At 37.5% G+C, this 22150-nt stretch overlaps 1 protein-coding gene across 12 annotated transcripts in view; it reads left to right on the top strand.

Annotated features, from left to right (window-relative positions):
• Positions 1-22150, top strand: part of ANKS1B (ankyrin repeat and sterile alpha motif domain containing 1B) — a 457460-nt gene that overhangs the window by 85035 nt on the left and 350275 nt on the right. For 11 of the 12 annotated variants that reach the window (XM_075427661.1, XM_075427668.1, XM_075427657.1 and 8 more), the window contains 2 exons: positions 4102-4212; positions 7194-7369. In XM_075427661.1, the coding sequence (XP_075283776.1) occupies positions 4102-4212; positions 7194-7369 (287 nt within the window). The remainder of the gene's footprint in view (positions 1-4101; positions 4213-7193; positions 7370-22150) is intronic. The other variant, XM_075427660.1, reaches the window with a different exon arrangement.

Genomic DNA, 22150 nt, shown 5'->3' on the forward strand with positions numbered 1-22150 from the left:
GTGGGATGAAAAGAATTGGGATCTCAATCCGCCTTTGTTGGTTTTTTTCTGGGACTTCTCAGCTCCTTTCATAGGCTATTGTGCAAAAGCTGTAGAGTATGAACCATGTTTGTGAATTAGCTTAACTGCTGTTGTTTTGGGGACTGAAAGTTTACCGGTACCCTTACCTGTCTCAGTATCATAGCAGTACTTGAGTGCTTGTTTGTGTTTATCTTCACTGAACACATGCACAAAAGTCTCCTTATGTGCAGAGAACTTAAACATGTAATTAAAAACTGATTTAAGGCTTATCTGGAATCAAGTTAAACTTGAGTCATTCAGAATTGTCCTCTGAAATTTAGGAGACTGAAGTCAGCCCAGCCTCCATCTCGGCTCGTCTGCCACCTTAGCCCACCTGAAGATAGGTGTTGCCCATCAGTTTTCTGTAACTGCTGCTGCTATAAAGAGAAAAGGAACGGGGTCACAAAGCTTCAGGTGGGCTTCATCACAGGGGAGTAAGACAGCTGTTTTGGGAGCGCTTTTAGAGAGCTCATGGGCTGGGGTGGGACTCAATAGAGCTGCAGGATCCTCAGCTGTAGGCTGGGAGGATCCTGGGGAGAGAAGAGCTCTGAAATTTGCTGCACTTTTGGAAGATGGAGTGAAGGAGGAGTAAGTATCTCCCTACAGAAACATGGGCTGTGGAGGGAAGTGGTTTCTAAACCATTTTTATTCCTCCAATCTAGTTGCTTGGAGAGTCTTCTGTTTGAAAGGGTGAGTGTTCAGATTTTTATTTTAATAAAATTTGGCTTTTTTAAAGTTTAAAAAGCCTTTTGGCCTATTTAGGGGAGGTCAGTCTAGGGTGGAACTGTATGGAAATCCACCCCATGGTATGGCTGAAGTAGGCTGTCAAAAGAAAAGGGAAAGGATCTCATACTTCATTAAAAAAAAAAAAAAAAGTTGTTTGATTTTTTTTTTTTCCATGCAAAGGAAAAGTAAAAAGCTCTCTGAGGCCAATGTAGCCATTACTCTAAAAGCCCAAGTTTTTAAATAAAGCAAAAATCTTGATCCTCTCACCTCACTGAGGAATTAGAACCTGGAGGAGCAGAAGTAAAAGCAAAATGTGCCCTAGAGCCTGAGCTTCTACTGCCCCTGGAAGTTCAGTCACAGCTCCAGCTGAGCTGGGCCATGTTTTCTTCATGGCTGACCTTCCTGGCTCTGGCTGCTCTGCATAGAGGCAGCTGTGTTTCCCTGCTTATGTATTAACGCTTTCCCTTCTGTTTGGCTTTGGCCTAACCGGTGTTACAGAAGCTGAGAAAGCTGGAGTTCTGTCTGTTTGAACTCTCCAGTGCTTGTTACCTTCTTGGCTTCATATTCCCTACTGCTCTCATTTCCACTGCTCTGTGACCACTTGTATTCTATTAGTTTTTGTGCACATGATCCTATTGAGAATGAGTGGGACTATGTTAAAATCAGACAACTGTATAAAAGAGTGCTACTAAGCAGGCAGAGTTTTTGAGATTCTTAGTATTAATTCTCACTGAACTGTAGTCTGCCGTTTTTGAGTCAACAGAAGTAAAATACTCCATTCTTCCTGAAGCAGTACGGTGAGGGAATATCTCTGCAGTGTGTATTAACATATGCTTTCTTCAGCCCTTACGTGCTAGTCATGCTGGCTGTCTTTGAAACATGGAACAGGATAACAGTAGCTGGTGAAGGAAGCTTTATGAATCTGACAGGTCACGTCCTGAACAGCTTTCACTCTCCCCTATTGTAAGAATGACAGATTTTTCTCTAAACTCTGTGAGACGACAGCTGGTGAAACTGTTTTGGTCATTAAGTAGTAAATTCAGAACAAAGCCCAGCTTAGTCAATTAATCTTTCTCTTGTTTTTGAGGAAAGTGATAGAATCCAGAGCAGTCTCTCAAGTACACCATAGTCAGAGCAGGTGAAGGTAACAGTATCATCTTTTTCAGTAAGTTTGGGCAGGCTTTGAAGATTGATTGCTAGCCAGCTGTAAGTGAATAGAATTCGGTTGCTGGTGAAAGCATCCACTGCTTGTGTGTACTTTGGCTTTCGACATAGATCACCTGCTTTGTGTCTGTTTCTTTGATAATATTGTGGTTAAGTATATGTTCACCTAGACTATAAGCCTCACAACTGAGTCTATGTCTTTGTCTCATACATATACAGTAGAATTTCCAGTAATATAAAACCGAGTTAGGAGTGGAAATCCCACAGAAGTCCAAAGTTTTAAGGGTTGCATTCTTACAAGGATGGTAGACAGTTGGCCTGTTTTAAACCTGTACACCATACCTTGTGATCAGCCTTTTGCAGAGGTTTTCTGGAAGGAACTCATCAATTTTTAAAGTAACTATTTATGAGGCTAGTGTTGAACTTGAGATTTCCTCCTCAGAACTAGCCTTTGGCAGGTAAGTGCATTGGTCTGAAAGTGGGGCCTGACAAAGGATAAAAATAGGGTATTAGTTTAAATCCACAGTCTTATATGAATATTGGACAGCAAGGTCAAAGCCCTTTGTGATCTCCCTTGCATTTTATTTTCTAGTAACATCTGTATTGATCCAATAATTTTAACCGTCCCACCTAGTAGAACTTCATTTTAGGTTTGCTTTTGGATAGTTGCACAATTATCAAGTAAATATTTTCAGGCATGAATTCTATTTTTCCTTATATTTTGTTTTGAGTCTAGCTTCCTTTTTATTTCTCCTGTCTTGCATGTCAACTTGACAAATAATATAGCTGATGAAGCTGGAAAACATTCCAGAGCATTTTGTTATGCTGCTGGTTTTCTCGTGGTCTGTTACAGCTCATCTGTGCTTCTGTGCTTTCAGCATTACACAAAAAATAAAGTGCCCATTTTCGTATAAAGAAGTGTGTGACAGATTATCCAGAGGACCGTTGCCAGCCATCTAGCTTTAATATATGACACTTTCAAATCATACATTCTTTTAAAAATACCCAATAACCTGCAAAGCATTCTGAAACTGCATGCTGTTCTCTGCTATTTCTGATTTCATTTTCTCAGATGTCTATTTTATCACAGACAGTGTTTGGGTTTGGGGATTTTTTATTTAATCAGAATAACAGCAAGCTAAACAAGTGTGTTGTGGACTGTAGAAATTAAATCAGGGAGATTTTACTTCCTAGAAACTCTTTAGTCCTTCAGTGTGATATTGATGAAAGCAGTTATTGTAGTTTGCTTTTTTGTGTGTTGCAGCATGTACTGTTGTAGCTACTATCTGGTATTGGAGAGAAAGTGTTTAAGCAGCTTCAGAAAATCAAGAAAATGCAGATGCAGAATAACTGCCTGAACTGAGAACCAGTCACTCTACTGGGGAAAAATGTGTCACTATTGCATAAATTAATTTCTAATTTAATATTTAATATTTGTTCTACAATAGCATCTGTTAAGGTCTTGGTGTGCTGTTGAGGTAGCCTGTGTAAAAATTCACATGAGAGTAATGTATCTAATTACAAAAAATAATAGTAATGAAATTGAAGTTCAGCACATTCACCATTCACGTTTTTCTGTTTATATAAACATCATCATGAAGGTGGGACAAGGGAAGTTATAAGGATGAAAAGCACAAAAATTTTAGAACATTGCTTTTTAGACTCTTAGTTTTAACTAAATTTTTGAGATTGCATTCTTTTTTCACATGTGTTGTCTCTGTGCTGCAAGCAGAATATTTGGTTTTCTTAACAGTGTCAATATATCTACTTATTGTCAACGTCCTGAATATCTTGACTAAAAACTCTTAACAAGTTTACAACAAAAGAAGACTCTTTCAACAGTAATAATATAATGGATCAGTTACATAGATATTTTGAGGAGACAGGAAAAATACAGGGAGAGTTGCAACTCATTGCTCATACAATAAGATTTCTGTAACAATTTCAGCAGATTAAAGAACTGTCCATTATAGTGTTTTATAATATTTTCAGTGAATGATTGCCTTGAAGCAGCGTTTATGCATAATTACAAGGTTGTAATATGAAAAACTGGAAAGGCTTTAATGAAAAATGAAGTGACAAATATATTTTTGGTTGGAATAGACCCCCTTAACTCAGGAATTTAAGTGTATGTGTATCTTTAAATTGCAGAATATATGGAAACAGGAAATGCAAGTATTTCAGAGGAATGCCCACTGGAATGCGCAGAGCATCAGTCTTGTGTTTTGTCCCCAGAGATTCCTCCGTCTCCAAAGGCTAAAAGTAAATACATGTACTCTGTGAATACAGAAGCTGTACTGACCTACTCTTTAATACTAGAATTATATTGCTAACACATTCATACAAACATACAAAATGAAAAAGAGATTAAGAAAGTTACTGTTACGAGAAGCTTTTTTTTCTACAGTGAATTACCTATCTTGACTATATACACTGTAATCCAGTCCAGATAGGTAAGCAAAGAAATGTATTCTCAGAAAGGACAAGTCACTGATGGATTACAATGTATTACATTATTTCACGTTAAATCTTTTCAATTTATCTGACCTTGCATGTTTCATAATCAAGTAAAAGAAAAGAATACTAGATATGTCGAAATACTCTGCAGGCATTGTTCACATTCAAGTTGAAGACTAAATTTACTGTGTCTTTCCCAGTGAGTACCTCTTCCAGTTGTGTTACGTTTCGATGCCTCTTTCAAATATCATGTGTACTGCTGTTCAATTCATCTGCTAACTTCTTTCCTATGCTGTGACTATCATTGTTGTATGTGCGTGCTTTCATCTTATGTTCTGACTCACCCTTTTTACACCACAGCCACTTAAATATGGCATTTCCTGAGTGCTGTGTTGTCCTGCTCTTCCATGAAAATCATCCTCCTCTAGAACCAAACCTGACTTCTGCCTTCTGTAGTCATCCAAAGTAAACAAAGTAAATGTAATTGACTGCTGGCAAATAACTAAGCCTTTCTTCTTTGTTTTTGTTGTGTGAGTTGATTTGTTGGGGTTTGTTTGTTTGTTTGTTTTTCTTTTGAGGGGGGTGACTTACTTGTTTTGGGGTTGGTTTTTTTTTTTTAAACACCTTAACAGGGAGAGTTTTCATTCATAAGAAGTCAACCACTCTGTGCAATAGAAACGTCTGTCCTGAAATTAAGTAGTAAATATTTTTAAAATACATTTTGCTTCTTAATGATAAGGTCATGATCTCACATTCCTTGTTTCCACTTTCAAGGTATACATACTCTAAAACATGCTAGCTGGCTTTTGCTTGTGTATTGTGCAATCTGATTCTAAAGGAAAGAAATTGTACTGGATTGTGCTTGCCATCCATCTGTCTGCCATTCTCTGACAAACTCATTTCAAATAATTTAAACCAAATTTGGAAGAGCGGTAGCAGAATCAATTACCTTTCTGTGACTTTCAAAATAGCTAGCTAGATAGAGAAAAGAGAACTTAAGTAATACCTGCACTGAAAGAAATAGGCAAAATTTGTCTTTTATGTATTTGTTCTGGCAGCAATCAGCCAGCCATTTAGTGTCTGCTTATTCACAGGTCAGTCAGCACTCCTGCAGTTCTGGTTTTGTTATACAGAATTCATTCTTACCCAGTAAAAAATATTGCAGGCCAATAGGGGAGAAGATGGGGTTGGGGACATGAACATAATTCTGTAGGGAACTGTAGTTCTGTTTCTTTTTAGAGCACTGTATCATGATTTTACAGTAGTTCTTAATATGTAGCTATTTTCCTTCCAATTTTTATTTATTATAATATTAATCTTCAGTAATTCCAATTTTCTAACTAAAAAGCATAATATAAATAAACCTGATCATATCTTTGTTTAATTGAGAAGTTTTGTGCAAAGATACCATTGACTAAGAGTAACAAGAGTTTTGGATGCAAGATTTCTGTTACTTAGCTATTAAAAGGCAATTAGATGCTTTAAATTAACAACTTCTGTTCTTGGCTCTGAAAATTTCAGTCATAACTGGCCATAGTTGTAATTTTAAAAATATTTTAGAATATTTGTTTACCTAGCATAACAAGCAGTGACAATGAAAAAAGTGGCACAAAAAAGAGCTCTAGACCAAGCAGATACAAAATCTTATCTAGGGCTTCTTTAGTTATGTGAATGCACATGTGTGTTGTGTGTGTGCTGAGCTTAGTCTACTCATTCTGTTTTTCCTTTTTGGCCTTTTATTCCCAAAGATGGAGTAAAATAGAATTATGCCTGTATTTTATCGAGGCTAAGGACTGTAGTTTCCAACCACACGACATGGAAATCTAGTCAAGAGAAGGTGTTTCTTATTTGCCCCTGGAAAAACTTGGCTTTCACCCACATTTTCATTGCTGTTACTGAAAGTAGTTGTGTAACATGTACAATATATTATCAGAACGTAATGCAGTTGTTCATAACAAGTAGCTTTTTATTCCATGGAGATCTTGCTGCTGCCGCCAGTGGGCTATTTGCAGATAAGTTAGCACTCAATGTGATTCTAATACTTATTACTACTAGTATCTTTAATAGTAGCCCTCAGTTACTATAGACATATAAAGCCCATTTTGGTAGATTTCTTAACTAAATATATCTGATTAAATTAAGTAGAAAACATGAAACACGATGTTGAATAAACTAGATGTGTTTCTGATAGACTGCTGTAGGGAGGTATGTTTTAAACCTGTGGGTTTTGCCCAGTATATCCTTCACTATTCCGTTTAATCCTGGACAAGTAAGCAAGAATTGTTTATAAAACACAAGTGCTTTGATGGGACAGAGGTGTGCTTTTGGAAACTCAGTTCCAACTTACTTACAGTTTATGGAACCTATGTAGTGTATTATTTGATCACAGGAGCACGCATGAACCCGATGCAGAGTATGGGATGTTGATTTTCTGTCTGCAGAAATTTTTCTTTCTTGGATTAATTTTACATTCTTGGATAGTTGATATTTCTAGCCAATTTTCAGGATTAGAAAACAAAAAGGGTAAGTATATAGTGTAATTCATCCTAATTAAATCTAAGGTATAGAGGAATGCAGAAGTATGTACATTACCTCCAATGATTCCCATTCTGGAATGAGAGGCCATTATTTTTGAGTGGATAATCGTGCATGAAGATCACTGTTTAGATGATAAGGCATGGAATATAACAGATACTCAATGAAATTTAAAGAAAGTACATTTTATTTTAGGCATAAATTAGCCCTGGTATTCTAATTATTGACTAATGGTGTGTCTGTTTTTAAAGGTGAAGCTGTGACTGGAGAATTATCAAAGCTCTTAGATGAAATCAAATTGTGCCAAGAAAAGGAATACTCTTTTGAAGATCTGTCTCATACAATATCAGAACATTACCTGGACAATTTTAGTAAAGTATCAGAGGAAGAACTTATGACCAGTGGAAGCCAAACCAAGCTTAATGTAGTAAGTAAGATGGGATACAAAGACAATATATTCAGTTATATCTGCTGTATTTATGGCACATTCAAGAAATAAATAGTACATGAGTGAGACTAGTACAAGTCTAACATTATAATAGAAAAAAATTAGTATGTGTTCCTTACAGATTTAAAATTTAATGTTACCCTTATTTACAAAACTATTACATATCGCACCTCAGAATGGCTTTTTATGGCACCACTAATATGAACAAAAGTTCAGGTTATTTGTTCTTTTGAGTGTGGGGAGTGCAAGGAAGCATTTTTTGAGAAATCAGTTGAAATCAGTATGCTCAGTACGATACTGGACACTAAGTGCTTGCAGAATCTGATCAGAAGTGACCCTCAAAAGAAGCTAAGCATCTTCAATTATGATTCTTATACATTTTATTACTATATGGCTTTCTCACTAGCCTAATGGAATTAAAGACCGAGTCTCTAATACTGGAAATTGTTATGGTTGTGATACTTCAGTGATTTTCAACTACAGTTGAAAATATGACTTCATTACTACTAATCCTCTGAATAAAGTGCTTTAGAATTCATTTTTTCTTTACAGTCTAGCAAGGCCTTTTTTTTTAATTGAATTCTCTTCTTCAGTAAGTAAAGTAAATGGGATTTCCCAGAGAATACAGCACAGAACAGAGGGAAAATGCTAAGTGCTAAACTTCACTTACTGTTCTTAATAAGTTAAGAAATATTATGCTTTCGTGTGTGGGGGAAAAAACATGGCAAGTTAAGGACTCTTATGATCTAGAGAATTTTCATAGAATCATAGAATGGTTTGGGTTGGAAGAGACCTTAAAGATCATCTGGTTCCAACCCCCCGCCATGGGCAGGGACAACTTCCATTAGACCAGGTTGCTCAAAGCCCTGTCCAGCCTGGCCTTGAACACTGCCAAGGAGGGGGCAGCCACAGCTTCTCTGGGCAACCTGGTCCAGTGCCTCACCACCCTCATAGTAAAGAATTTCTTTCTTATATCAAATCTGAACCTACCCTCTTTCAGTTTAAAGCCATTACGCCTTGTTCTGTCACTGTATGCCCTTGTGAAAAGTCCCTCTCCAGCTTTCTTGTAGGCCCTTCCAGGTACTGAAAGGCTGCCATAAGGTCACTCCAGAGCCTTCTCTTCTGCAGGCTGAAGAGCCCTAACTGTGTCAGCTGCCGTGAAGTGCAGTAGATACTTTTGTAAAGTGCTTCTAAGGTGTTTGAATGATTGAATACATAACCCATACTGAAGTCAGCCTGAACAAGGTACTGACCCCATTTAAGCATTTTTATATGTCTTTCTAGCGTGTCTCTGTATTTAGGTGCTAACTGCTATTTAAATCTGCTCAGCTGCTCTTTTGTGGAAAACGTGATCCGCGTGATTCTGTCTACTCAGACTGAATTTTTTACAGACCTAAATGAAATACAATGTGAACAGGAAGTATTCAGCCCCTAAATCTGTAATTTACATGCAGCACACAAATACAAAGGTATATTAGGAAATACATTTTTTGAGATTTTGTCTATTTGTATATTGAACTAGATATGAAAACAAGTCTTGAAAAATGGGGACTGTTAAGCATGTTGTGGCTCTCTCCTACTAGTGCACCCAGCTTTTCTTTGAAAGAAAACTAGAATGAGGATGATGGGTACACACTCCCCACATGAAGTCAGGATGGAGGGCAGAGGATGTTTTACCCTACAGTAAACCCAACTATACAGGCCTATATGGAGAGGACTCTGCTGTGATGTGGAATTTTCCTGTTTGATCTAAAACATCCATTTAATTTTTTTTAAAGTATTTTAAGGTCAGTCAGTCTGTTCAGTTGCTACCTGGCTGCCTTGCATCAAAAAACAGAAGTTGCTCCTAGTTTTAACACACTGTCTTTTAGTTTTGGGGAGGTGCTGCCTTCTGTTGGCGTGTAGAATCCCTGTATAGTGTGTGAGTGATATGAAAGCCCACACATGCTGTAAGAAGCTGTAAAGGAGTAATAAGGAAGAAGCACTGCAATTAAGAGATATGTTTATCTCTGAAAATCGGTGCAAAGGTGAATGCTGTCTAGTGAAAACTACCCTGGGGTCAGGACTAGCAAGCATGGTGGTGGAAGAAGTGTGACAGTAGGGTGATGACTGAAGAAACAAATGAATATTTATGTATAAGAACAAGGAGATACAGAGAGAAAGGGAGAAGTGGGTATAGATATGGAGAGTCAGAAATAGATTCCTTGGATATGTATTAAAGAAGAGAAAGATTCTTACAGCTTCTTCTGATTTTAGTTCTCTCCTCCCTGGGAAGCTTCTGTAAAAATCTCAGTAGGGTATGTGGGGTCTATTCTGTCTGCATTCATTCAGCTCGCGTTCATTGTTGCTGCACATGCCAAGACCCTGTGGAAGCAGGGGCAGCACAGGAATGTGGTAACACTGGAGCACAGATGCTTTCTGCCTGCGGGACCGAGTGTTGTCGTTTTCTGTTACCAACTCCAGCACAGCGCTGAGAACGGCACCTGGAGTGCCTCTACAAGTGAGCAGTTACTTCAGGTTTAAATCAGCTGTTTTTCCCCTAACATTCGTTGTTGACTGTGCCAGCATAAGCTCTGAAGAGGTGTAGAAGTCAGGTGCCAGTTGGTGATGTGTCAAATGATGCCATTTCATGGACAGATGTTGGTTCCAGAGACAATGCCTGGTGCAGGCTTTTCAACTTCTTCTGTAGTCCAGTCATTTGAACAGGTTCCAAAACCTGAGTCATGACACTTTGTGACCCTTTGGGAGATTCTGCAAAGGAAATGGCTGGTAGGAGACAGTTGCATTTTTTGTCATGATATTGTTCAGAGAAATAGGAGGCCAAGACTGAGGAATTTGTTTGGAATAGTAGCTTGTGAGCCAAAAACTTAATTGGTTGGAGCAAGGAGCATCAGAAGTCATCTCCTGAGGATAGCAAGGGCATGTGAAAGAGAAAGCATCAGGGACCAGAGTGTATTTCAAAGCATTCTTTGTAACAACTGTTTTCAAGAGTGCCAAATAACCTGTGGTACTGCTTTGGCTAAATAAGATTTAGATTGATTCAGGACTGCAGAAAGGAGCATATGTTTGTAGGATCCACAGCCTCGAATTCACTCCTGAACCTAAGTGCCAATCTCTTTCATCTGAAGGAGCGGGACTTGCTTTTTTTGTTTAGTGTAAGGGTAGTGAGGATGCCTCCTTTTTAATGCAGTAACTTGAGAGTAAAAGGCTTCGTCTGGAAAGTGGAAGAGTGATGTTCAGTTCTCTCTATGGCATAAGGGTCGGTTTTAACATCACTTTTATAGTCTTCCAAATAAAAGGAGTGAGCATCAGCCTGTTGATCCCCTCCAGTATTCTTTCTGGATTTTACAACCTACTGGAAGAATACCAGTGCAATCCTGAGAGCAGGACTTAGGGTTCCCTATTCACTAGCAAATTCTGTTCCTTTTCTTTCCTTGGATGTCTTGCTTTGTTTGGTGCGCAGTGATACAGCACCTGTAGACTACTACATTCTCTTTTGAAGACGATGTGCGTTGGAACTGTCTTAGGTCAAGGACAGAACTGAACCTGTTCTTCCATTTGCTGCATTATTGGACATTAATTCATCATCCAACCATGTAGCAAGTTGTTCTGGTATGTTTGGACTAAGGAACTTCCTTCTTTTCATCAAATTTTGCATTGAAAACACTACACATTTTATTACTTAATATGTTTCTCTTGACCAGGTGTGTGACGTAAGGCATGAAGAAAAGCCGCAGAGGTTTATGTGTTTACAGTATTTTAAAGTCAAATAGGAAGCAGAGTTTGCATGTCTTAGTTTCTAAGTGAAACTGAAAAAAAGCTTTCTGGATTAAAATTTTGGGTTTAGTCACCTTAATTCTAAATTACTAATCATCTCTGTGTTCACTCTTAAGTTTCCCCAGGGCAGGGAAGAACTGAATGGGAAAACTGAAGGGCAGGATCTTGAGGACTGGAAGGCACAAACATTTGGGAGGTGGAGGGTACAATGGAGCAGAAAGTAAAACTAAGGAGAATAAGAATAGACACCACAGTGGAGATGTGAATAGGAATAGATCTGGAGGCGAGTAAAAATGCGTCCGTGGGACACTTCCATTCTAAAAACTGAAAGGGAAACTGGGAAAATTTCTGGGTTCCAGAAAGGCAGACTGTGTTAGGTTCCTGAATGAGGAGAGCAATTAATGAAGAGGCAGAATGTTTGTTTGCTGAATAGCACAAAGTCAAGTGAGAATAAGTTAATGTGATCTTTTATTTGGAGAGTACATTACAAGGAATAAACTAAAGGAAGTGAAGTTAAAGCTCCACTGGAAACTCTATAATTTCGGTGCTTGGTTTTACAGCTCTGGCTGTGTTTCAATGTACTTCTGATGTGCTGTCAAGTAAAATATTAATTCCATGTTTTCTAGTCTATCTTCACCAGTCCTAAAAACATGTGTATTATCAGATATCAGACAACAAACCCCTGTTCCTTGTCTCCACAAAATTAAAGGCCAGATTGGACATAATTTTGCCACAGGAAATGTGGGTTATTATGCTACTTTGGAGACAGCTCCAAAAAGGCATTTATACACCTAGGCATTATTTTAGTTGGAATTGTGTGTTTTTCTCAAACTTTTGTACACTGGATGGGGTTGATGGTGGATTCATAAATTTTTACTCCTAGTTCCTGTCTGCCTTTTTTTTTCCTCATTTTGGTCATTGTGATTTGAATACACTCTTTAGTTCCCTGGTATATGGAAAGACATGGAAAGCCCTGATATGTGCTGCACAGGCGAGCTGGGAAAGTTTTATACTTGTGTATTGTTCAGTGCTGACATAATACAGTTTTCCTAAGCTTACTAAATATAAAACTTTCACTCCAAATAACTAGGATTTGATTGTTCAGCAAGTCAGAAAAGGAGCTGTGCTTCTAAACATGTTCCAGAAAATAAGAGGTGGAAAAAGATGTAGGAAAATCCTTGATCATAGCACAGTTTTAAGTATTTCCTTTTAAAAAAATTAAGCTGTCTTAAGTATGATTGCTAGCAAAATCAGCTTTTGACACCTATAGTAGTTTCATTTTTTTTTTAGAAGTATCATTAAAAAAATATTTATTTTCCAATAGATGGCAGTCTGGCTCAGTAATTTCAAGAACAAAAGCAGACATCTTATATAAGTTTTCCAACTTTTTTTCTTTGCTACGTTAAAATCATGCATTAACACAGTTGATAGTAAGAACTGCTTAAAAACAAACACCTAAAATTCTTATAGGAGGTAAATTTATGGAACATCGTGACATACATTTAAACTACAAACTAAAATATCAGGACTAAATTTAGAGATATATTATAACACAGAGCTTACACATCAAGTGTGGATTCAAACAATCTGTGTGAATTGAAGGGCAAATAAGAAAATTTGTAACTTGCAAAGCAGAGATCCAGAAAAATTGTGTCAGGAAAATGAACAGAAGAATGTTCAAGTGTATATTGTGAGGAATCTTCCTGAGCTCCTGCAAGTAAATGGCTTTACTTTAGATTCCTCTGTCCTTGGAGTACTAACATCATTAGTGGTTTATTGTCAGGTTTGAGGTTCCTGTGTACATATTCATGTGAGAACAAATTATTCTGAATGTAATATTACACCCAGAAACAGACTGTATTTATTGCAATGTATTTGCTCATTGTGTTTCTTAATAAAAAAAATGAGGAAAGAGAAGTGTGGGCTTTTTTGTCCACATAAGAAAAAATTCCTGTGGATGCCAGAGAATTGTATGTTACTTTGAATTTGTTTTGGACAGCCTGTGATTGCAAAACAAATAATAGTGTGTTAAGAACTTTCACACTTCCATATGTGTGTGTAGGAGTATATATATATATATTTGCAAGATATACGTATTGCATACAATAAATCTCAATCTTTTCCTTTCATAAACTTGATATTTTATTTTTAAAATTGACTGTTGAAAGAGGTTCAACTTATTCTGTGTTCAAAAGTTTATTCCAGTCCTTACTTAAGAATGACTTTGAAAAGTGTTTTCTTTTCAGTTAGTAACAATGACTATTGTCCATATTTTTTTGAGAATTCATGAGAATTTTTCAACTAAAACTAATTTTAAAATAATAATCTGCCTTATACACTTAATAAAACTGAAGCTCCAAATTGAAGTATTTTCTTCAGATCAGTCCCTTTAATCTTGTGTAGTAGATGATTGCTTGCAGTGTTCGCTTTTCCATTTATGCTATGGTGTTCAGTAGCATAATACAAAAACTACATTATTGATTTGCAAGTGCAAATGCAATATCTTACTTTACATGAGTTTAGGTTAAAGACAGTTCCAGAAAGTGTTTTTGCGCTCTTAACACTGGAGTACATGTTAGAGTATTTTTCTTAATAACCTTGAATAAATACTGAGAAACTTAAGTTATAAGGTGCCCCTATTTTTCTTCTTGCAGAATAAAAACTGAAGATAGTAAACCCATGTAGAATTATAGTGACTGCACTACAGAGGGATTTCACAGAAGTGGCAGTAGTATATCTGATTAAATTTAATGTGGTTATGTAATAGATAATAAAGGCTGGCAGCAGTAATTTAAATTTAAACATGAAGGTTCTGTGTAGTCTCAGGAAAAAGATTTGGATTTCATCACAGGCATATAAATGTCAATTGCTGCTTACTTCTGTCATCCAGAAAGGGAAGTTGATACTTATGTACCTTAAAGAAAGAGTGGGGAAAAAAAAAAAAAGCTTAAAACCATCTTGTGTTGTTGAAAACAGTGATGGTACATACTCAAAGAGAAGAATGCACTTTTCACTCTCGTGTCAGAATACCAAGCAGATGAGGATATATAAAGGCCATAAAACTATGATCATATTTGTTTTATATCTAAGGGGAGATTTGATTTTGTGTTTTTGAAAGGAGATGGCTAAAAATTAATGTTAGAGGGTGAATAAAATTTATTCATGGTCCTTTAGAAGTCAGTTATTCTGATTTTTCTTTTCCCCTAAGGCAAAGAGCAATTATTTTTTATAAAAAGCACACATATTAATATTTTTTAAAATTCAACAAAGTAATAATTACTGGAACTTGTTGAAAAATATTGAGGTAAACAATTTAGTAACACTATTCGATAGTACTGTTGTTTCTGTTTTTTTAACATAACATTTCAATAAATAGTGGCTGTGCTGATATATTATAGTGACTAAGAGTGACCAAATGTGCTGGAGTAAAATGATTGCTATCTTGGATCAAATGTGGTAGCCTTTAACAATATCACACCCTTGCGTATAGGCATTATTCAGAGAGTGAAACAAAATTTCACACGACAGTGATGATGAGCAAGCCAGAAGTCTACAATGGCTAACTAATGAGGATACATTAAGAACTCATTCAAGAACAATTTTGGTTACTTATTCGCTAGGGAATAGTATGACAGTCAGGCCTTCTTGTTTGGGAATCCATGGAGAGAAGCAGATAAATTTTAAATTATTTAATACAGCAACATTTATTGAATTCGATAATACAGCATCACTGTATTTTGCAGATATTTATGATGTATAAAAAAAGAGAATTGTACCGAGAGTCAGTGATTGGAATGTTGTTGATTTACTCATTTCCCCTTTTATAATAGTGATAGATAATTTATGTATTGACAAACTTTGACATTGCAAGAATTTTAAATTAAGTTGCTTTTTAACTCTTACATCTTGAGTTCAGTTATGAGTCTTATTTTGCAAGCACATGCTGACTCCTGTTTCTGTGGGAAGTACAAATATGAAGGCCATCTCTTCCGGGATATATAAACCTTACTTTTTAAGATTCCCTTGTTGCAAAGGTCTACCCACTCTCTGAAGATGAGATTATATAACTTTAAAAATTGTTTTTAAAAGCTAGCACCCAACTAAAAACCATCTGTTAGTCCCAGTTTTAAAGCACACAGTGGTATTTCCCACTGAGAAGAACTGTTGTTGCTGTTATTTTTTTTATTAGATATCTATAATGTGACATCCAGTACCAAGCACCCAGTTTGTCAATATAGAATGATATACTTGATATAGGCTACTCTACAAAATGATTTCTAAATTGTATTTAAACGTAAGCTGATTATTACAAAGAAGCAGAGGGAATCATGCCAGGTTCATACAAATTTTTGTCCCTTCTGTTTAGGTGGTTTACCTAGCCAAGGGAAGTACAGACATTTTTAATGTATAATTTCCTAACCTACATTCTATAGTTATTGAAATAGGTTATTTTTTGCATCTATAGGTTATGCTATGCTTCAGTACAATGTTGAAAAGATTTCTGTGTTGGAGGGATCCTAACAGCAGCCGTGTGGAGCTCTACACAGAATAATTTGCCTGGTGGTGTGCTTCACAGCCAGCTAAATTAGCCTGCAGCTCCCTGCTGCTGCAATTTCTGGTAGAAGTATTGCTAGACTATCCTCCAGCGTGCTGCATATACATACTCTGTGAGATAGTCAGCACTTATTTCAGAATATAAAATCCTGAAACATAACAACACTTAGTATGATTTAAATTACATGGGAGTAAAGTATAACTAGGGAAAGGTGCTGGCCAAGCCATCAGTTCATCTAATCTGCATTTAAAAGTACGTACTCCTCTTCCACTAGAATGATTTTCTGGAATATTTAACCAGTCTGGCCAATTATGCATGTGTGTGGCAAATTCCTTGTCTATCAGATACTTGCAGGAAAATAGCTTACAGACAAATGGATTTCTCTGAATGCTGTTATATGTTTAGCTTGCACTGGTGAATCCTACATGTATCTAATCCTTTTGCTCCAATCTGTCACATTGTTTGCCGCAATGACCCTGCATTACTATGTTTTGCAGAACATGTGCTGTATGTACAGGCATTTTCTTTTATTTGCGGAGTGTATGCTTCCATTTATTCTTATATAGTAAAATCTAATAGAGTAGAAAAGAACAGTTTGTGTATGCCCTCCATAACTTGCAATACTTCAGGCTTGTTCTTTCTTAAAGCTTTCTTTTTCCTGACTAAGGAATCCTAGCATTTTCAAGTTTATTTTGTACATAAATCTTGTCATGCTACCAACCACTTCACTTGCCCTGGTGTGGACTCTTTCATCTTAGCTAAATCGCTTTTACATAAGGATCTCAGATATGGGTGTAGCATTTTTTCCATATAAAGCAATTATAAGCTTTTCAGGTCAAAGAGCTTGTTTGTCTTTATGGCTATAAAGTTGTATGTAAATTCAGGATGCTCTAGAAATGATTAGTAGTATTTCATCTACTCAAGAATCCTGTTGGACAGCTATGTTTTATTAAATTAACCACAGCAGACTTTTGCATTTTTTCACAAGGACCATTTTAGTTCAGAGACTGTCATGTGTTGTATTACTGAGCACATATGTAATTTGAAGACTAACCTCAGTTTCTTTATGCTTAGATGAATACCAAAGAAATCTTCTAATCTTGACAGGATTAGCCAGGATTTGAGGACTCTATCACTACTGATCTTGAGAGTATCATCACAGAATCACAGAATGGCAGGGGTTGGAAGGGACCTCTGTGGGTCATCTAGTCCAACCCTCCTGCCGAAACAGGGTCACCTACAGCAGGCTGCAAAGGACCTTGTCCAGGTGGGTCTTGAATATCTCCAGAGAAGGAGACTCCACAACCTCCCTGGGCAGCCTGTTCCAGTGCTCCGTCACCCTCAGAGGGAAGAAGTTCTTCCTCATGTTCAGACGGAACTTCCTGTGCTTCAGTTTGTGCCCATTGCCCCTTGTCCTGTCACTGGGCACCACTGAAAAGAGCTTGGCCCCATCCTCCTGACACCCACCCTTCAGATATTTATAAGCATTTATTAGGTCCCCTCGCAGCCTTCTCTTCTTCAGGCTGAACAAGCCCAGCTCCCTCAGCCTCTCCTTGTAGGGGAGATGCTCCAGTCCCCTCACCATCCTTGTAGCCCTCCGCTGGACTCTCTCCAGTAGCTCTTCATCTTTCTTGAACTGGGGAGCCCAGAACTGGACAGAGTACTCCAGATGGGGCCTCACCAGGGTAGTGTAGAGGGGAAGGAGAACCTCCCTCGTCCTGCTGGCCACACTCTTCTTGATGCACCCCAGGATCCCATTGGCCTTCTTGGCAGCCAGGGCACACTGCTGGCTCATGGTTAACCTGTCGTCCACCAGGACACCCAGGTCCCAAATGTGACCCAATATGAAGTATATTTGCTTTCATTAAATATCTTTGTGTGTGTTATTCAGTGCTTTAGAGAACCTTCTTTTTCATCCCTGTTTGTGCTATTTTTTTTTTTTTTTTAAGATCCCTGAGCCTATGCCATTGTGGACACTGTTGTCAGGTTTACATAGCAGAACACTTGTCTCTTCCATTTCTCCCATACCCTCTATGTCTGTTGTCCCATGAGTATGCAGTAGTGTACAACACAATGTCCATTTTTAAGCTACAGTCTCCAACTTCATTTGGGATTTTCTGTGAGAATTTCAGTCACTTTTGAAGAACAGAAAGAGAAGATAATACCATGAGATTTCCATCCAGACAGGTGATTTTGCAATATTAGCTTCAGCTCTCTCTTTGTCGTATTATTACAAAACCAAATCATCAGGAAGACTGATGACTTCTCTGTTACTAGGATTTCAGTCACCAGAGGTGTTTCCCTGAAGCCCTGACCTTCCCTAGAGATTTGCCTGAAATCATGGTCTCCTGCCCTGTGTTTCCCTCTGCTTTCTCCTCTCCTCACACTTTTCTCCAGTGTTCATCCAGAAGCAGTTTTTCAACTTTTCCCTCACAAAAACCCCAAAAATTCTTTTCATTATGATCTTCCTTGGTTCTCCTAAAATTCTTTTCCCTGCTTGATCAGAGTACTACTAGTAGAGGTGCTAAAATTCCCTGTTTGATCATAGTATTACTAGTAGAGGTGCTGAAATTCCAAAGGTGGGTTCCAGCTGCCTTAACGTTAAGTATCTCATGTCACTGTGGATGCGCAAGGTGCCTTTTGCGTAGGGCTAATGTGGGCTCAGTATGCCTTCAGGAGCAGTGATTAAGGGGCAACAGCTACTCTGTAGCATCAAAATGACACTGGATGCCTGCACTTGACAGCTGAGTCCCACTGTGAGCCCTGAAGTCAGTTGTGTAAACATAGGCATCTAGCACTGTTCTGGTCAGCAGCTGAGACATCTGCAGGGAGCTGGTGGATGTGACAAAGCAGTTGGAAGTTCACAGTGTTCTGGGGTGGCAGTTAGAGGCTAGGCAGAGTGCCCAAAGATAGACACTGGATCTCAGTGTAGAGGCAACGTAATCAAGCTCCAAATGTCCCGCCAGTAGATTGGCAGCATTAAGGACTGAGAAATGTTTGTGAAACTTTTAGTAATGTATTTGGTTTATCGCATTTGAGCACTAGAGTACGTAACAGTGCACGAGATCTATAATGAATATGAAGGACTTCTCCAATATTTAAGTATGATTAGATTTTAATTTCTGAAAACATATTTTTGATCTCTTGAAAAATTAGTTTTGATGGTTTGTAAAAAGCCAGAGCTTGAATATGTGGGAGGTGTATTTTTCACAGTCATGTGTAGATATTTACCCTAGGGAAAGATAACTGAGTTACTAAGGAAAGAAGGAGAAATAATGCTTTAAAGTGTACTCTTTTCTATCCTGCAATCTTAAACAAGGAATACATAATTCTAGAACTTCTTAGCTTTTGAGGTGTCTGTGTGTTGCAAAGGTAGGTATTTCTGTAATATTTCTAGAACTCTATCACTGTTGTCAGCAGGTACCAATGCAGGTTTGATTGTGTTTTTTAACACAGTCACCTTAGAGCAAATGAGTGTTCTACGTACAGAACAGGATACAAAGAGTAGAGGAAAAAAAAAAACTTAAATAGCTTTTGTATATACCTAGAGTCAACACTGATTTCATGTCTACTCTGTTAATATAAGAATAAAGTAATTAAGCTTGGAACTGACAGGAAAGCCTGATAATCACAATCTGATAGGAAATGCATGAGAAGAGTGAAAACCATATGGCTATGTCCCTCAGTTGTTTTCTGTACTGAAGGGAACAGCACAGTTTTATCCCTCTGGTGTAAACAGAAGATGGAGCCTGCTAATCCATCAGAGCTATGTGAACCCCTACAGGATCCATTAAGGGGTGGAGATAAGTGTAAATGGATGGTTTCACGGTATCGCATTCTACGATTCTTCTGAAGTTGAATAAGTAGGTACTCTCTTAGCAGCAACAGTCCCAGTTTCCCTTCTCCACTTCTTCTGAAGAAGAGGTATATGAGTAACACTAATGGCAGATATTCTGCCGTATTGCACAGGGCAAAATGACCACTCATGATAAGCTACTACAAAGGAATGCTTTCTTTAAAAATTGTTTAGTAGCTGAAATTAGAACATTGGGCAACTTGTTTGAACTACTTGCTTAATTTCATATTTATTCTATGCTAATGGCAGTAAGCACATTTATTTTGATTGACGTATGAAAAAGATTAAGTATTTTTGTCCTTCAGTCTTGAAGTAGTTGACCACTCATGACAGTTCCACTGCATTCTGTTGGCAGACTTTTTCAGTCCCTATGAGTAAGCTCAGCAAGTAGAAAACGAATAGCAGAAAAATGTATTGGACCAGATTCTTATACCTCTCTAAAATATAAGATCAGCAGTAATTCAGACTTAAGGGGCAACTGCCCAATATTTACTATGCATTAGAAGTGTTTGCGCATGGAGTTAATACAGATTGACAGAGTGCTATAAATGCACCCCTTAGCTTTTCTGTAACTTCACTATAGACTGAAACCCATGGCTGAGTTCAGTGGTACAAGTTTTAAAATTGACATTAGAAGCAGAAACTAGAGTTACTTGACCATGCATGCATCTCTTTTTACATCAGTTTCATTACTTTTCCAGAGGGATGTAAGAGCTGAATGATTTACACAATTTTTGATCATCTATATCTTTTTTCTCTTGGCATCTATTCTTTCTAAGCTTATAATAGGTTTCAGTTCAGTACCATGAGGGAAAATCTCGGAAGAGGCTCTTCAGTTTTATTTGCTTCAGTAGTTATTTGAGATTGAGCAGTTTCTATTAATACTACTGCTATTATTTCTGTTGATATTGGTGCTCTGCCCAATATCTCTGGAATCTGAACTGTTCACAGCCTGCAAAGAAGCAGCCTCAACATTTCCTGTCAATCTTAGACAAAAATAATATTAAAATGTAAACATGTTTTATTCCTATGCTGGTGTTGCTTGTAATTATTAATAGTTGATTCCTTATGGGTATTGGAATATCTACTACCTTGCCCTTGTCTATGTCCAAAATGGTGTTTACTTAAGGAATCTCAGTTTTAACAGGTCACTCATTTAGACATAGATACTTTGTAAGAAATCGTGTTACACAGGAGTTATAGATAAAGGCATGTTACTGGCTTGTTTATCTGTATTTTACAGGACCTTTAAGACACTGTATGATGACTGGCTGAAGTAAGAATTTAAGTATTAGCTCTTCAGCTACCTAGGAGTATGTCTGGAAAACAACATAAAGGTGTGCTTGTATTGCGGTAGATTGTACAAACTGTGTAGAATCTACCATAGGCAAAAAGAACAGTACAGGTGAGCTAGCACAGGAAGAGCAGCCACTGTCCTAAATCTTCTGGTAGTACTGGTTATTGAGATGACTGCAGTGAAATCACTATTTTAATTATGTAAGACAGGAAAAAGCAGCAGCTTGCAGTATGCGAGCTTCACACTGGCAGGTTTTCCTACCAGCCATAGCAAAACCTTTGCCTGCCTAGTGAAGCTGATTTTGAATTCTGCTTCTGCTTGCCATGTAAATCAGGCGTCCACTTGCCATGTAAACCAGGTTGCATAGAGAGCTGTTGTCCGGTTGATAGTGTTCTGTATCTCTTATGGGGGAAGCGAGGATGGGGGACGGTGTGATGCTTTTTTCTAACACCGCTAGAAGAGTCTGAGCCCTTGCATGTTTTACTGCAATCATAAAGTAGATTACTCTCTGATCTTTTCCAGTTAGGCCTTCAACTTCTGTAGCCTGTCAAGAGCTACTGATTGTCAGCTATTCTGCTGCATTGTTTTTATATTAAAATTAGCACTTAGTGACAATATGGCAAACTACTAGTGATATGTTACTGATGAATCTGTAGATAATCTAGTACAAACATCCTTCAAGGCCTTTTTGGTTATCCACTCTTTACCAGCATTCATCTTCAGAGGACTGACTCAGTGCTGTATATAGCTCCTCTTTGGCTTTGTCTGTTCAGGTACGATTTTGTCTTACATCCTTCATGAAGCCAACAGCAACTTAATGGAATAATAACTGCATTTTCAGTAACACACTTTTGCTGAGAATATGTGTGCTAAATAAAAGACTGTGCACTGGGGGAGTAACAAAGTGGTGACTTCTGCCTACTCACTTACCACCTGATTTTTCCCCTACTTTAATTTCTATTCCTTCTGCTCTATTTCATGACAAATAATGTATTTTCTATAAGTTTCATCATTCTGCCACCCACTTATCCACCCTCTCTTTCACAACTTTAAAAAAAGAAAAATACATGTTTTACAGCTGATTTGCTTTGCAATTATATTGCACTGAGTTTTTCAAATGTTATATGATAACATTCAGATAGTTTAGGGATGTTAAATACAGAGATGCTTCTGTAGTCATTCTCCAAGCAATATTTTATTTCTGTGACATTTAAAACCAAAAATACTGGTCTTTACTTTGAATTATATTTTTCCTTTGCAAAGGTAAATATGCTT

This window comes from Opisthocomus hoazin, chromosome 8, assembly GCF_030867145.1.
Source record: "Opisthocomus hoazin isolate bOpiHoa1 chromosome 8, bOpiHoa1.hap1, whole genome shotgun sequence".
Lineage (NCBI taxonomy): Eukaryota > Metazoa > Chordata > Aves > Opisthocomiformes > Opisthocomidae > Opisthocomus > Opisthocomus hoazin.